Genomic DNA, 17536 nt, shown 5'->3' with positions numbered 1-17536 from the left:
GTGCAGGTTTTTTGGTTCCCCTGCGTAATTGATTCCCATTCTCCTGTGTTTCTATTTAGTCTCCTAGAGTTAGTTATATATGGAGAGCTGAGGCTGGGGGATGAATCATAAGTGTGACAAAGAGATGACAAAAGAATAAGGACTGGGTTGAAAATAGTTTCTATCAGTAATATTGATGTAAATGCCAAACTTATATGGGAAAACTATTCTCTGTCTAACATACCAATGTAGAAGGTTTCAAAACTTACTTGATGTAGGCTTCCATAAATGACCAAAAAATAGCAAGGTTCTTCCCCTTTCCGGTTCTTGGTTCTTTTCAAGCTGGATTGCTGGCTGCTTTTTTTTTTTTTTGACTCTTAGAGACCTTCTTGGGTGAGATGTCTCCAAACTGTCTCACAAATCTTGAGCCTGATCATTGACCTTTGATAGGCACTTGGTGTCCCACTCCAGGCTGCTTTCTTCAGAAATTTCTCATGACAGTGAGATGATGCTGTCTGGAATGATTCTTCCCATCTCTCTTCCCTTCCAGCACAGAACCAAAAATCTAAAGAACAAAATCTCAGTGCATTCATTTCTCAATCTCACTCTGGACAGTTTCTTAAGAATTTAGATTTTGACTTTTGTTGAAAGTTAGCAAACAACCGTAGGGCTCTGGGGAAGGCAGACTGAATGGCCGATGTCCCCTGCTTTATATTCAGCCCCCGAAATATGTGGTGCTCAGGGAAAGTACATGAGCTTCAAACAATCATCAGATATGACTGCAGGCTGTTTCTGTCCTGTCCCTAGCTAGCATGGGAAGGAAGGTGCAGAGTCCAGCTTTCTCTCCATGTTTATTGCTATGGATAGCTGTCCTAAGAGGGCAGAAGGCAATGGGTCATCTTACGGAGGCTTCCTCACCCTTACTAAGGGAGTGCTTGGCCAAAGGCTGTGGTCGCTTCCATCACTGCTGTGGGACACTCAGGGACTGCTGATGCCCAACAGTGCTGAATGTGTAATCCTGTGTTGTTGGTCATAAAAGGCCTTTACTCAAAATGGATCGGCTATGTTAAAGGCTGTGTTGGCCTTAAAAACATTTTTTCAAGTATCACTTTTTTAAGGTTTTTGATGGAATATTCTGACCTTTTCTATCAGTGAATGATTAGAAAGCCCTGGAAAGATTGTTGGTTTTGAATGGAAAATTAGGGTTAAAGAATACCAATTCTTCTTTGCAATCTCTAGCATAATAATAATAATAATAGCATGTTGATTTATTTCCATTACATCATTACTAAAACAGCAGAAACACATCAGAAAGTGGCAAGGCAAAGACTGTGGCTCTGTTACTGTTGGGTTGTACTGAAAGGGGTCAGCAAAGGGTCTTAGTTATCTGGTCTGGGAATTGCTTGTTTATGAATTAGGTTTTCCCAAAGGAGTCGTGAGATGGGAGATACAATAGGAAATGGACTTTATACATGCACAGAAATACCAAAGCTGTATGTGGGGGTGAGATGTTGATGGAAACTTGCTATTTTTTGCTAACAGATTTTAAAAAAAAATACTTGATTACGCATCCCAAAGTTTCCTATGCTATTTTTACTATTAGTGATATCCCCACAGAGTTCTGAGTTAGTCATGACAGAAAATTGTTTTGGTATCGACAAAGAGTATAAACACTTATCTAAGTGTTTCTATAGGTTATAATAATGGGAAAAGGACATTATATTGCTTTTCACACCTAAAGTATTCCCCTTAAACTAGATGTCCTTGTTGCCTCTAACAATACCTTTCAGCAACATTTGTGCCGTCTGTGCATGGTCTTTTATAGCACTTATAGCAGTGATCCTGTGGGCAAGATGAGGTTTGAAGATGAACCCAAAAAACTCTCAAGCGTTGCACTGACAATGACCTGTTACCCTGTAGTGTCAGGGGTGTACCAAGGTCAAGACTACAGAGGTCAGTGGTAGCATGTATCTCATCCTGTCTGTCAAAGGATCGCATTTGCAGATGCCTGTACTGTTTTTACTGGTTGCATTCTAACACAAAGATGTGTGGTGGTTGGCCAGAGATGTTAGTTCTGTTGTACGTCTGATGGTACTCATAGTGTTGCTAATCAGGGTATCTATCTGATGCAGTAAGAATGTAACCAAAGCATGAAATTCCCCAACTGCATGGCAGATTGACTGCCAACCTGTCTTTTGGAAAAATGTTTGTTTCCTTGGGCACACGGAAACATGTTGATGTAACCTGTAACATATCTGCCTTTGGTCCCATTTTTGCCTTGGTTATATCACTGTTGAAGTCTTCTTTCAGAGGTCACGATCCCTTGCACTCTGTTCTCGGATGCTTCCAGAGAGAACTGAGGGTGATGGAAAGTATCAGCCTGGTTAATTTGGACTTTAGTGAGAATTATGAAATGGTGGGCTGAATGGTGAAGAATTATCACAGCCACTAAAAGCCGTCTTTTCCTACAAATACCACAATGCCAAGGTATTCTACCTCTGGGAAACTCAGGCTAATTTTTCTCATCTTTGTGAACTCAAACTGCCGAGAGCTTTATGCTCTGCTCCCTAGATTCATTCCCTGGACGTCAGCTGAGTCATCACTGAGCCACTACTGTGAGGAGGTCACAGTTCACCTGTGAGGAGCTTGGAATTGCCTCATCTTTCACCTTTAGTCTGAGATCCTGATGCTGTAAGGCAGGCTGTTAGAGTGATCGTTCCTGCCTGATCTGGCTTCCAGCCCACCTGCTGGAGCCTCGTATTTGGGAGGAAGACAGACACTGGCAGATGCTAAGCTCAGTCCTTTGCAAGCAGCCAATTTCTTTTGGGCCAGATACATATAGCAAATTGTCAGTTTGCCTATTCAGTTTGCCTCTGAAGTGTGACAGTGAAAAATAGGGTCTTCTTACGTGGGTTATCAGCCTTCTCTGTCTCTTTACAGTAACCTCTATTTCATAATTTTATAAGGGTTAGATGAGGTGAACAACAACTTGAAATGCCAAAAGGCTACTGCTGAGCTTAACATAAGATGAAGTGTATTTTATTGCAGTATTTTAAGAAGCAGAACATTAGAACAGCTGGCCATTCCCCAGAACTGGGAAAAAAAAAAATCAAAAAAATAAAAAAAAAATCAGACAAAGTAAATACTTCTTTAATACAGTATACCATATTACTGACCAGTAAAATTCAGGGCATTACACAGAATATAGTGCTGAGACAACTGGCTGTAAAGAAAAAAGAAAGCCATGGTTTTTTACAGGTTGAGATCCACTCAAATGGCATCAGTGGGTTCACAATATTTTCAGCAGCAGCAGACATTATGTGAAAATCTTTGTGGGACAGAAGTGGAAAAACTAACAAGCTGCATGCCAAGGCGTATAAGTTTCCCATAAGCTAAGGTCAATATAGAGATCCCTACCTTCCTCTGATGCGCATGTTGACTGCAGACTTGCTGCAAATTCTCCTGATGCCTCTGAGATCAACCAGTTAACTTTATTAAACCATACCTTGGTTCATTCCAGTTGGTGTTAGTGATCTTAATAGTTAGAACACTCACTGCCGCTGTTGTTGCTGTTGTTTGACAAATGCTTGCTCCATTACACAAATATTTAATAATTAATAAAATAAAAGCAAGATGATGAATCATGTTGCCCTGCCAGCTCCTGAGATCAAAGGTTTCAAGGCAGAGATGAGATGACAGGAACAGTTTAAGGCCATTGCAATAACAGGTCACAATGCAAGGAAAAAGAGACTCCTCATCAAACTGAATGGCAAAGGAAGAGAGCAATTCAGCATTACAATGCATGAAGCAGGAGGCGTTGAGACTTAGGTTTGATATAACCAAGAAATACACATGTATTTATTCTTTTGGTTAGATATGCATTAACAGTCAGTCTTGTAGCAGCAAGAAAAGACAAAGCACTGCTCAGCAAAGACAATCAAAGTTACTTGGCCTAATGAAGCCTTCATTTACTCCTCTTTAAATGACCTTTGTTGCCCTTATTTGACAGGTCTTCAGCTGCTACACGGATTGTGCCTCTCATTTGCACAACTAATCTAAACAGATGCTATTAGTCTGGTGCATATATGCCCACTTGTTTGAATCATGATTGATCATGATTCCATATCAGCAAAGCACACTTCAGGCAGAACTTAATTTCTCCTCTGTACAGAAGATTAAAGCTGAGAGAAATATCAGTATTTGGATTACATTTTCAGTGGTCACATTTAAGAGAAACATTTAAATATAAATAGAGGCACAGTAAAAATTGAATTCAGTACTATAACCTTTCTGTACTTTATAGACTGGAGGTTATCATCATTATCAGCTATCCCATCAGTCCCAGAAGGGGGAAATGTATGTTTTGGCCATTATATCCATATATAATAAAGGGCACATCTTCTTCATTTTGTTTTCTCTTTTTTATGAAAGAAATCTGATGTTTGTATGGAGTGAAGTGGCTCTTTTGTGTCCAAAAAGAAGAAAATCTTCAACCAAATACCATCTTTTACAAGAGACAGAGGTTTTTTTATAAACACTCAGGATATCTGTCAGAATGAGTTATGAGTACTTGTAATTCTTCAGTCATATCCCATCAGTGATGTATGTTTATACATTTCCACGCTATATATAGTATGTGTGTATATATGAATGGTTGTAGATATGTGTTTATACGTTGGTAGGCCTTCCTGAAAATAGGAAGTCTTGTTCATGTCTGACCATAATAAACATGACACGATATCTTATCTTTTGTAATAGGAGAATTTTCTCACGCAAAATCTATTAATTACATCCAGTAACCCACATATCCATCTTTACTTTCTGTAAAGTCAGGGTCTTGGCTGTGTTGGTCGTCACATCCTGGAAACAAAAAGTATATACTAAATACAGTACTGAGAAAATCTTCGTAATTGTGCTAAAAAGTAGAGACTGTATACCTAATTCCCGAAGCATATGCATGTCCAGGCATGGAAACACAAAGGATTCTCTGACTTTTACAATCCTGCTAGATGGAAGTTGGAAATCTGCTTTCTCATAGCAGTTGAGGAGCTAAGATATAGAGATACTCCTTTGTGAGATACTCTTCAGCTTTGGTAGACATGAAAAAATAAATGAAACTTAAAAATACCCAATGATTTTGCTAAATGCGAACATTTATACTTCTGCTCTGAAAACATGTTAGAGAGCATTTTGCCAAGTTTGTCATTTATTAAATGACTCTTGGCCTCTTCTATGCATTGAATGCAACATGTAGGTATTTTTAAGTAGATGAGAAGTTAATTGCTATGAAAGTCAAATTGGTTAGTATAAACTAGAACTAAGTTTTATCTTTATTTCTAAGTGTTCAACTGCCAGTGCATGTCTAGGCACTGACTCCTTTTGAGTCACTGTTCGTGGAACCAATTGATTTTGCTGTTTTTGTTCTAATAATGCTCTAAAACTATAATTACAAAGGAGAGAGAGAAGTGACCAAGTCTCTTTTGAGGAAAATGTACTTTAGGGAAGCTGTCAATTTGTGCAGGCATTTAAGCAGATATGAAATAAGGCATCTCAATGAAATCTACAGCAGCTGGTAGAACAGCTGTTTGGCTGAATCTATGCTTTGTGGATCATGAAGTGGTCAGCTCTGTTACCATTGCCATGTTGCCACCATTCTGGAGAAGTTCTTATTTCCATGGCAGATCATTCCCCAGACTGAGCTGAAGTTAAACAGTGAAGATTGGTTTTGGTCTGATTTTGCTTGCCAAACAGGTGCTGTGCAGGTCTAGGAGGATCTGCTGTGCACAGTATCCAAAACTGATAATGGTACTTTATTTTGACTGATGACCATGGGAGTAAAATCATATACTTCTTTTTTCCTCCATGTTTTCTTTGTATTTTTTCCCATCTCTATTCAAACAATCCAGATGTGCCTGACTTTAGTTCTAGTCCCATCCTACCTTTCTTGCAAGGGAAGTTGTGTACCATCATTGTCATCTATAGCAGGGATTTTTGTTCCACTGCCTACTGTGCCCAGCTGAGGTAGGTTTCCAGTGTCCGCAACAGCCTCCAGTAATCGGTGAGTTTATTGGTGTCTCTGACTGTCCAGTGCTGACTCGCTGCATTTTGTGGAACTCCACAGTCAGCACCTGATCTACAAAGATCTTCTTTAAGTTCTGGGTTATTTCAAAGGGTTTCTCAGTGCACAGTGGACTGCACTAGTTAGGGTTTAGCTAGGGGCGAGTCAGGTCCCTCACTATTCTCTCATATTTGGCTGTCCCAGTCAGTGCCTTCTTTCTTCATCTGCTTCTGGAGCTGCTTGATCTCTGAATCAAAATATTCTTGCTAAAGTTCAGAGAAGTTACCCCCTGGCAAAGTCTGCCTTACATTTGAATGTAGCAAGGTAGAGGAAAGCTAGATAGAAGTGGCCAGTAGTCCAGCTGAAATGAGAAAAGTATGTAAACAAAGGAAGAAGAGGAATGTTGTTGATAGCTCAGAAAACCCACTGGAAGATTAACTGTTACTTTCCTGCTTTGAAGTTGTTGTTTATTGCAAGATCTCCCTACCTGACAAGGTTCTTATACATGTGCGTGTATGTACATGTGCTTACTCTCAAGTAGATGTACAGACAAAAGGGATGTAACACTGAAATTTGGTAAATTCAAAGCGGCTGTCCAAAAGAGCAAGTATTGTTAGTCATTTTTACCCGCTGTACTTTTTTGCCTTTTTCATAGTACTGGAGTGTCTTGATGTAGCTGTTTCCAGCAGTACCAGCAGTGATCCATTTCCCTGGCGATTTTTGACGATTATCTTAGCAGCTGGTTAAAGCATGCAGAACAGGGACACAACAAATATTACATCTGTAAAAAGCTTGACATCGCTTTAAATCCACCAGCAGAGTGAAAACAAAGGTTACACACATCAGAAGCTTTTTGCTGATCTTTTGAGAAGATGACCTGATGATAAATAGGAACAGTGAAGGAACTTGTTGAGCCGTTTCAAAACACTTCGTCTTTGGATGAAATACGCGTTTTTGTAAAGGACAGAGGTTTTGGCGGTTTGGGGAAGGGAGGTTACAAAGATTGGCTGTGTGTACACAAATTAAGGAAAACTTTATTATAATGTATTCTGTGTTCATTTGCAGCAATAACTGTGACATTTAACTTTGTAGTTTAACAATGAATCAGAGGAAATGTACTATTTATATGGCATGTGCAGATATAGTTGTAATATTAACAAATTGTGGTCGTGTCTGGACTAAATGCCCCATGTCTTTCAGTCTCAGATAGGAAGATTAAATCAGAATCTATATTTTGAAAATGTCCTCATTGGTATTGTTGGTGATATAAATAATAAGCTCCCAAACACTTCAGAAATGTTAGATTTTCAAAACCCAAAGTCAACTTTTGCAGTTTGAAAATCTTTCTCTACCACAACTGTGAAGTCAGAGATGGAGAGGATCAGTGATAGGTTGGTCAGGAAGGGAACGTTTATCTAGCCAGTTCTCACCCATTTTGATGAGGAACTGAATTTGGGAATCTGTCCTAACCAAGAAGCTTGAAACTTCTGCTCATCCCACTTGTTGTGGGTTGAAATTCTAGAGCCCCACATTCCTCTGCTTGGTCAGGCTGTGGTGTGTCAGTACCCAAAGCTCAGCCTCTCTAACAGGCATTATGTGTACATTTCACCACAGAAGAAAAACAAAGTTTTTCCTCCAAAGGGATTCCTCACAATCCTTACTCCAGGTTCTTTCACCACTGTTCATGCTTTGCCAACTTCTGATGAGTTATCTTTGACGGTTGCCATTTCTGCAATGTACAGACTCTGGAGCTTTTGTATGTCCCCGGTCATTAGGTAAAAGGGTTCAGCCTCATTGGTTTCTATTTCACTGTTTGCAATGTTCAGTTCTTTCCTTGTCACTGAATCTTGTCAAAGTGTGCCACTCCCATTCAGAGATTGGAACAGGGATCTCAACAGCTTTGTTTTGTGCTGTGAAGACCATGATATAAGTTGAAGAATGAGTGTGTTTCTCTGCTCTTCTGGCTTTTCTGGCTGAGTCCAACCCTACTTCTAGTACTTGCAAGTATCAGAAGTAATTACAAGAAGTAAGTTGTAAAAGGCTGTTGTTTTATAGACATTTCTCTGTGGCATAATCCAGCCAGAGGACAGGGTCACTCTCTTTTCTTGTTCTGATTCTTCTTCACTCCCTCTACTGGAAGGTCTATGGAAAGAAATCCCTTCTGTTTTTTTTTGTTTGTTTCATTATCTAACTACTCAGAACCAGTCTTTACACCAGCAGTCCTACAGAATTCATAGAATAGTAGAATGGCTTGGGTTGGAAGGGATCTCAAAGATCATCTAGTTCCAACCCTAAAGTTGTCAGTCACTAAATCTGGCACTAGACCAGACTGCCCAGGCCCCATCCAGCCTCACCTTGAGCATGTCCCAGGATGCTGTGCTCATGGTAAACATTGCTCTAAGCTTCCTTCTCCTTCCTGGTGGGATTTGCAATCCTAGCTGATGCAAGCTATCTGCCTTGCCATGGAAGCTGTTTCACGTAGAGTAAGTTAGGGTGGACCAATGGATCGGCCCCTGGAGCAATGCAGGAAATCGGAGCGCTCTCCTTTTATTCACAGACCTGGTTCTAGATAAGTATCCCACCACAAAGGTGCAGTTATTTCCTTCAATGCTGATATGTCTTGTAAAGAACTGAAACTGTTCTTCATTGTGACAACAAATGTCCTTTGTAATGCGCACATTTTTGTTAATGTATAAAATAACTTTAAATAAATCAGCAACTGGAACTATAAAAATAGTTGAGATTAAGGTCAGTAAGTGTTCACTGTGTGCTCCTTTCAAATGCATGTTGTTTCATGCTGCAATAGAGTGACATGGTAAACGTAGAATGGTTTATTTTAAGAAGTAAAAAAAAAACAATCTTTTTTTAAGGAGGGGGGGGGAGAGGTAGACAAGGAAGCATTTGAAAAGATTTCTCAGGAACAATTTCAGCTCACATGGAAATGTTTTGTTAGATGATGCTACACTTGGATTTTTTTCCTAATCACTGAAAGCTGTTTCAGAATGTTGCGAAAACGTTCACAATATAAATGTTTTTAAAAACAGCTCTTGCAGCACTGCACAATCACAGTTCCTATAAGCACACAAGTAGCCAGAGCTCATGGAACTATTCCTGTTTCTAAAATATTTGGGGTTCAGCCATCGTGTCTGTATCAGTTGGAAGAATTTGTAACAATGTCAAAATATGGGGGGGCTTTGTTTAAAACGGACTGGTTTTAGCTAATTAAAATTTTCCTTTCCACCTCCTAGTTTCAGTGGTTCAGCACTAAAATAGATTTGAAAGTCATTACCTTTAGTTTGCCCTTTGCTTGCTTTCCTTTGTCTTGCAAGCTCACTCCTTTTCCAAAGGCAGTTGAATGCCTAGGAGGACATCTGTGACCTTTAAGATGAAGAAAGAGAGATTACTGCACTTAGCGTGATTTTTATTTCAAAGGACATCCAGAACATCAATGTAGGTGTATTTTTTTAAAAGCTAAATACATGTGCACTTAAAACACTTCAAGAAATGCTGAACTGTAGTAAAAGGAAAATTGGCTTCTGAACAATGTGGCTGGAGTGCCTTTAGAGTCTTCCCTTGGAGCAAATCTGATGATTAGATTCCCTGAAAACTTGTTTCTTTATTTTTAAATGTGCACCCCTTTTACACAAACAATCAAAGCTGGACATTTTAGTGATGTTTTTCTTTCTTTCCTTTTTTTCCTTATGCACACTTACTTCATGTGCTCTTCCAACCCACATTTTGTTTCTCTTTGGCACTGAGGCACTCTTACATAACTTTTTAAAAATACAGCAGTGTTCTGCAGCCATGGTCCAAAAGGCTGCAGCCCGCAGGAGCATTTTTGCAGTGTTTTGGGATGATGGCAGTAGAATGGTGTATTGTTTTTGATAAGGCCTGCGCTCGCAGGGTTCTTAAATGCTTGTTTCTCTGCTCTTGGCCTCTTCTCAAGATTCTAATAAACATGACTCTAAAATGGAGTGGGCGACACAGCTTTGACTTGTGTCACTTCTCAATTGCTGCACTTTAGCTTCTTTCAGGAGAGCAACTTAAAGAAAAGAACACTGTAAATGTCACAGCTGCCATCTTTCATAAATTCATGTTTACATGCTTGGTAACGAATGCTGTGTATTTTTTCATAATAAATTGGCATTAGCCTAAGATAAGCTTGGTGCCAATATTTCCACAGTCATTCACACTGATGTAAGCGGGAAGCAGCTCTATGTAGATCACTGCAGCTGCTGCAAGGTGTGCAAGGGGATAACGCAGCCCTCTGGTGTGAGGTGTAGCTGTATGTTGGAGTACTGCATTGGAACTGACAGATATCCAGCCTAGCGTAAGAGATAAAGTGCATGAAAGGTGCATCTTCGGAGTGGTCAGGCTGCTCAGACTGTGTGTCAGCTCCCTCTGGTTGCAAATGATTATGGAACAGGTCAAAGTGTGAGCTGAGTGTGGAAAGATGAGTTTTGAAGAATAACTCTCAGTTTGCGACTCATCCTGCTCCCATCTCAGTCTCTTTTGGGTGTGTTTACATATTCATATGTTCACTTGTGTATATATTTTACTGACATGTAGCTGAGAGCTGCCAGGTTTACATTATTGCCCCCCCTCCAACTAACTCCTTCAGTGGAGCTGGAGGACTGATGTACAAGCATCTCTTCTCTTGCTGCTTGTGGTCCACAGATTGAGAAACCTGTTTTCTAAAATGCAGCCATAGCAGATATAATGGGCATTGACTAACACACTGTCAGCTCAACCTCTGGTGTGCAGAGTTTACTACAAAGAATCATTTACTTCCCTGCTGGACATGTATTTGTGTTTTAGCAGGTCTCTATTAGCTTAAGAAACGAGGTTTCTGCTGTCTCTCCTGAGAATCAGCTAGACAAACAACTATTAGGAAATCTTAGCTGATAATTATTTAAATGTTTTGTTTCTTAATTTCATCTTTTGACTTGGGCAACTTTGTGTTATTCTAAATAGTTGCTTTCATTCCTTGGTGCTCATGTTTCCCAAGTATTTGTAAATCATTCCCACAGGCATTGCTTATCCTAACTGTTGACTGCAAATCAATTCCTGCATCTAATGACTCTGTCACTGTTCTCTGAACTCTTTCCATCTTACATTATCCATCTGGCAACAAAATGTGCAAAACTGAGGGCAGCCTGCAGATGTGGTCGCTCCATAACAGGGTCTGGGATATGTTGTGAGCCATTCTATGTCAGGAACTAGCTGTTTCTGGGATCAGTGCTGCAAAAATGTAAAGTCATTTGCCCCCATCTTCTCTGCTCAGACACTTTGGTTTAAGAAAAGATTTCTTACCCATTGAAGTTACATGGTTTTTATTTACCTTGTTCTCTTTTTTCTTCTTCCTGTCCTCCCTACACCCACAAATACACTTTAGGCTCTCATTCTCATCAGAAATACGAGGCTCTTAAAGCCTGGGACCTGACTGGTCTCCCCAGTCTACATTACTGCTGGCAAATAAAAGCTACCAGATTTCCAGACAGGTCCAACTGGCATATGCAGTAAGGGACCTTCTACTCTGATGCCCTGCCTCTACTGTATCCCACATTCTATAGGAGTCAAAATTCAGCTGCAATGTGTTATAGTTGCATTATGTGCTCCATTGACCCCCTAACCTAATGAGAAGCAAGTTTTCCTAGAATCATGGAATAGTTTGGGCTGGAAGGGGCCTTTAAATGTCACTTAGTTCAAGCTACCCTGCGATGGGCAGGGATACCTTGCAGTACATCAGGTTGCACAAAGCTCTATCCAACCTGACTTTGAAATGTGATTCCCAACACTACTCCACATTTCTGCCCCAGGCTGCTTGCGCAGCTCTGTGTCTCCAGGCGTTGGGTCTTTTTCTGTTGTTTCTGGCCAGAGGAGAAAGGAGGTTCCTCTGTGTAGGCTCTGTACTCACGTAGGGGAGGGAGGTTGGGCAGGAATGGAAGTTCCACCTTCAGCAATGATGTCCCACTTAGGACAGTCCCATTGGGTTTCTTCTGCCCATTGACTTCCTATTTTTGTTATGGAATCTAATGGTTGAAAAAGCAAAGAAAAAAAAGTGACTACATATGCAGAGATTTAATTTCAGCTAAAGTATTTCAGTTTTCATTTGTGATATCACACGATCACAAGGTTTTTTTCCTTTCAATTTTACAGGTTATCACTGCTAGCTTATCACCATTCTTCTTTGCCATGACTGCCAATGTACTGATAATTTCTTGGTAAGTGCCTACGTGGGCTTTGTTCTTAATAGTAAAAATGAATTTCCACACCGTGCTTCATGTGGAAACACTTTTCAAATGGCAAATTCTATTAGTGTCAGTAACATTTTGAATGTAAGGAGAACCAGGTGCGCAGTGACGGATTCAGTATGGTAATACAAGTAGAAGATTGTTTCTTCTGCTTCTGTGGGAGAACATGGACATTTTGGACAGTAAACTAAGCCCCACCATAATTCACTCAATGTGTTTTACAGCTAGATAAATGGATGCAACTGGCTCATAAATGACCCATTCAAAGTCATACTATAAATCAGTGGCAGAATAGGAACTAAAATGTAGGAATCATGGTTTGGTAGCAATGTCTTTTTAGCCAATAGATTCATGTTTCTGAACGGGCCCTAATGACATCCGTTCTGTGAATGCAAAAATACGAGTAGAAAAATAATAATCATAAACTTCTTCCAAAGCTGTATCTGGATTTTGTAACGCATGGCCACACCTTATGAATCACCCATTCTGAAACTTTTAGGTGGTGATGCAAAGGATTGGATTGCAAACCAGAGACGGTGTTTTTGATCTATGTTTGAACCGTGCTCAGCAAAAAGGAATCCCAGTCCAAGGCTGATGCACCTTAGTACTTCTGCCATGCAAAAACTACTAAAGAAGGGATTGTATCGCTGGGAATAGATCTGCTACTGGAAATAGAAGTCTGCTTGCTGTTTAAAAGCTGTAGAGTCAAACTGTCCTTCAGAGTTTGACTGTCATTCTAAAGATTCAGCCTTGCACCGAATGGAATTAGCATGTTCTTTTTCCAGGTGTGACAAAGAAGCTACAGAAAGGAAAATCTCAGTTTAAACTAGTCCCACATATGTATGTGTGAATATATATCCCTACATGTATGTTAGGTACATGTAATCTCAAATGCTAAAACAAATCATAAGTGTTTTTTTGTAGCTCTAAAAATACATTTGTGTGGCCTATGTGTATATGAGACTGAACTAGTATCAGTGTACATACTATGCTCCTGGTACAGGCCATTAGCTTGCTCTTCTTGACCATGTTTACATATATCTTCAGTCTGTCCTACGTGCTAGGTGCAGGCTTTGTATAATACAAATATCACATCACATTCACTGACATGTATGCTAAAAAAAATGTGTAGCACTGGGAACGTGAACACACGGACCCATATAGCTGCATATGCTCTGCGTGCACTGAAAGCAAATATAAATAATGAACACATCTGTATCATTAAAAGAAACTTCTTCTTAGCCCTTAGACCACTGTTATGCTTTCATTGTTAGAATTCAAAACCATATTTAAGTTCCATTATTGTTTGTGTCTTGGTATTGCCTTGGCTATCAGCAAACCTCTGAAAATAGTTTCTTAGATGATAGCAGCTGCAGAGCACTTGTGAGTTCATTAATCACTGAGTTTTTTAATATTGCTCCAGTGTTGCAATAGACCATATCATACGTTAATTTCTGAGCGATGATCAAATTGTGGTTAGCTGTGCCTTCCACAATAAACAGAAGAGAGAGGATTTGACAGATGGTAAACCAAGGGTTAAAAAAAAAAAATGGGTTGGCATTTAGCCATGGTTTTTAGCTCTGCTTCGTCTTGAAGCTGTAATGATGGTTTCTGTTGGCTTGGTAGTTTGGTGAGTATGGGTTTTGTGGGCATGAGGATGCCTGAAGTCCTACAGAAAGGAGTTCTTCTCCTCTAATGTAAGACATAAGATGTTAAAAAGCAATTTAAATGCAAGTACATTTTCATAGAGCACTAGTGTATAATTTAATAGCTTTTGTATAGGATCACTTAAAATGCTACAGCAGTGACAGGTTGGGCATTTTTTAAAGTCTCTGTTAAAAAATGTAGAAAATGTAACTATAGAAAGAAAAAAGAAAAGAAGAGACCTAGACAGGCTTGAGCAGTGGGCCCAGGTGAGGGAGTTGGAGCTGTTCAGCCTGGAGAAGAGGAGGCTCCAGGTAGACAGGAGGGCGGTCTTTCAGTATCTAAAGAGGGACTTTAGGAAAGAAGGGGACAGACTCTTAAGCAAGGTCTGTTGTAATAGGACTGTGGGAAATGGTTTCAAAGTAAAAGAGGGGAGATTTAGATTGGTTATAAGAAGTTTTCTACAATAGGGATGATGATAACTGGAACAGGTTGTCCAGAGGGGTGGTGAATGCCCCCATCCCTGGAGACCCTCGGGGACAGAATGGATAGAGCTCTGAGCAGCCTGGTGTCCCTGTTCACTGCAGAGGAGTTCAGCTAAATGGCCTTTAAGGGTCCCTTCCAACTCAAATGATTCTATGATTCTAAGAGTTGTTTCTAAAACTGTTGGGTATAGCCCTTCATATATTCACTAGACTTTTCTCCTTAGAAAAAAAGAATTATTATCCATCCTCGACTTTCAAAGAAAACAATGCAGAGGATGTGTTTGTAGCTGGAGATTAAATCTAAGCAAGACATGGAGTTAACCTTCTACAGAAAGCGCTCTTGTACTCATAGACACATGTGGTTTAGATCTAGTTGTAAAGCATGCAGTCCTCCCAGCCCCTTGCTCCTTGGTGGTAGTTCCACAACCTGAGGTATTCCATCTCCAGAGCAGTCTGCCCAGCACCTACCTCCCAGGGCTGCTCGCTGAGTAAGTGTAAGGCCTTGTGCCATTGTTATGTAATGTTTGTTCCTCTCAGGAACAAGGGGAGTATGGGATCTCTAAAACGGATCACCAAAACTAAGGGTATAAGGGAATGCAATGCTGTTAAACACCAGAGAGCCTTCAGCTTCACATGTCTATGTTTTTTCCCTTGGAAAAAAACCCAACTCTTAAAAATGAACTTAACAAAAGTTTGTTTTGTTTATGGAATTCATTAAGGAGCTTTTCTGTTTCATAAGCTAACTAAGCCATTAGGCTCAAAGGAGAGGTCAGTACACTCAGATTTGCACTGTTATGAAAGCGGAGAAGAGTTAGTTTCCTATTGTGTTCCTCTCAGATTTGGGGATTATTGCACACGTTGAGTGGCTTGACATCTTAGTTCAATGAATGGTTTTGCTAGTAAAAAACATTCATCCTAATTTGGAGTCCTGCTTCTAGCCCGAGCCTTGGAGAGCAGTATGCCAGCACTGTGCTGTGAGCAGTGGGAGAAGGAAGCACTCGGAAACCGCTGCCATTGCAGACTGGGCAGCGCCCTTCCACCAGCTTGCTCACAAACTGCAGTAAGTGCAGGGATTGCCATTGACCTCCCTAGGCCAGGGGGATCTCCCCAGAGCAGAATACAGTTATCTTCCTCATTAGATGCAATCTTCTCTATGTAACCCTAATATATAGAGGAGTACTTTTCTGGTGGGATCAGTAAAATAGGATGTTTCTTTTCTCGGCCTCTTCTTAGCAAGACAAATGAAAACATCACCAGGGATACTGTCTCTAGGCTGAAATATATTTAGACAAATGAATACCTTTCTCTTCATGTTCTGCTGTTTGGCATTGTATCAAGTAAAGGGACTTGCCTGATGCTGAATTTGTGGTATCCTTTGTTTACAGCCTTGTGATCAGCGGAGTTGGAGAAGCTTTGCTTGTTTACACTGAGAGAACAGGCACGTAAAGAGGAACCAGATCTCAGCAGCTGGAAAAGAGCTGACTTGCAACCCAGAAACCCAATCACAAATAAAATACAGCAGCAAGAATGAAGAAGTGCAACCAAGCACAGGGAAGGGACCTATTGTCTCTTTTTTATTTTAATTAAGGAAAAACTATGCCATCAGTAGTGCTGGTAAGAGAGCAGCATACTTAGTAGGATAATTATGAGCCTTTGCCTCAAAGCACAACACAAACTATTTCCAATTGATGTGGTAAAAAAAAATCTGCTTGGCCTCAAGCCTATGACTTTGTGTAAGAACCTCCCAGTAGCAGCTTCTTGCACAGGGAATTGAACTCAGGAAAAGCGGCGTTCCCCACTGGATGCCCACAGTTCTTTTGTTGAAAACTGACAACAGGTTGTACCAAACAATGTCAGAGCCTGGATCCTGCCGTGAATTCAGTATCAGGAAGGATGGTCTTTGTTTCCAACTGTTCAGTTAGCAGCAAGCTGCTGCACGCAGGTCTGTAGTCACGTTGTCTGAGCTGGCACAGTGATAGAGGCCATGGGGCTTCTGGAGATAATTCCCGCATGGAACTGTGGTGGGTTGACAGCTTTGCCAAATGGGGAAATGAGCAATAAATCTTAATGTCTGTAGTTCTTGGTCTTTGTGTATTTTTTCTCCTCCTTTTCCCCAAGATTCTTCTTGAAGTCTGTGAATTTTTGTCAGCTGGAAGGGGTGGAAGGACTCACACTGTTCCCAGTGGTGGTTTGTCTCTTGAATTATTGCAAGAGGCAACAAAGATTATAAAACTTGAATGAATGTCTTAAAGAGTGAGGCAATTTATCTCAAGTATTCTTACAGTAATTTTATTTCTGCTTGCTTAATGGATGCTCGAAATAAGTCTTGATTTATTAGTGCCTGGGAAAGCGCTCTGTATGAAAGTGATATTTAATGTTGAGTTGATAATATTGGGGGGAATGTCTACATGGTAAAGGGAGCTTGACAGCAAGTCATCAATGAGAAGAGGGACTTGTCTTGAATGACATTTGGCATTTACAAGAAATGGTTTAGTAGCTTAGTGGGTAGTAATGGTGATAGGAGGACGATTGAACTAGATGATCTTGTAGGTCCTTTCCAACCTTTGCTTCTATGATTCTATGATCTAAACTGTAGTCCCTTAATCTGAATTGACAACGTTTCTTTCATAACCAGGAGAAGGAGAGGGGAGCCTTCACAGAAATGACTCTTCAGGAATAGATTACTCTGTTAATGGAACTGAAAGACCTTCTGAAATCTTTCTAGCTTTTAGAAGGCTGCAGATAGCGAAGACATACCTGCTTCAATCCAACAAATTCCACCACCTGTGATTTAAAGCATGCATTGAACTTGAAATAAAATCCATTGTTTTACAACCAAGACAGATTTTACAATAAGTTGCTGCCAAATGCTTTGCCTGGAAAGATTTTAGGTGAAAATTAGTTGATATTCAGAAATAAATAAATAAATAAATAAATAAAAGCTGTAGTTTAAAAAAGAAGAGAATTCAGAGGAGCAGTCAGCCCTGTGTGATAGATAAGCTTATCTCAGTATAAGGTCTGTTCACACTGCCTTGTTGTCCATGCATGTTGGATCATGCTCAAGTTAACTCGAGTCTGGAGTCAGCCAGGTGGTAAAATGCAGCTTTCGGAAGGAG

The 17536-nt window shown here is 40.2% G+C and overlaps 1 protein-coding gene across 6 annotated transcripts in view; it reads left to right on the top strand.

Moving 5' to 3' along the window:
- Nucleotides 1-17536, top strand: part of SLC35D4 (solute carrier family 35 member D4) — a 70349-nt gene that overhangs the window by 35226 nt on the left and 17587 nt on the right. For 4 of the 6 annotated variants that reach the window (XM_085220886.1, XM_085220887.1, XM_010708861.2 and 1 more), the window contains exons 14-15: nucleotides 12197-12261; nucleotides 15806-16496. The exons of 1 other annotated variant lie outside the window; for it this stretch is intronic. In XM_085220886.1, the coding sequence (XP_085077012.1) occupies nucleotides 12197-12261; nucleotides 15806-15866 (126 nt within the window). In that variant the 3' untranslated portion in view covers nucleotides 15867-16496. Of the gene's footprint in view, nucleotides 1-12196; nucleotides 12262-15805; nucleotides 16497-17536 lie in introns of those variants that run through there. One more of the 6 variants, XM_085220888.1, reaches the window with a different exon arrangement.

The sequence above is a fragment of the Meleagris gallopavo genome, chromosome 3, assembly GCF_905368555.1.
Source record: "Meleagris gallopavo chromosome 3, MGAL_WU_HG_1.1, whole genome shotgun sequence".
NCBI lineage: Eukaryota > Metazoa > Chordata > Aves > Galliformes > Phasianidae > Meleagris > Meleagris gallopavo.
This window is presented reverse-complemented; position numbering and strand designations above follow the sequence as displayed.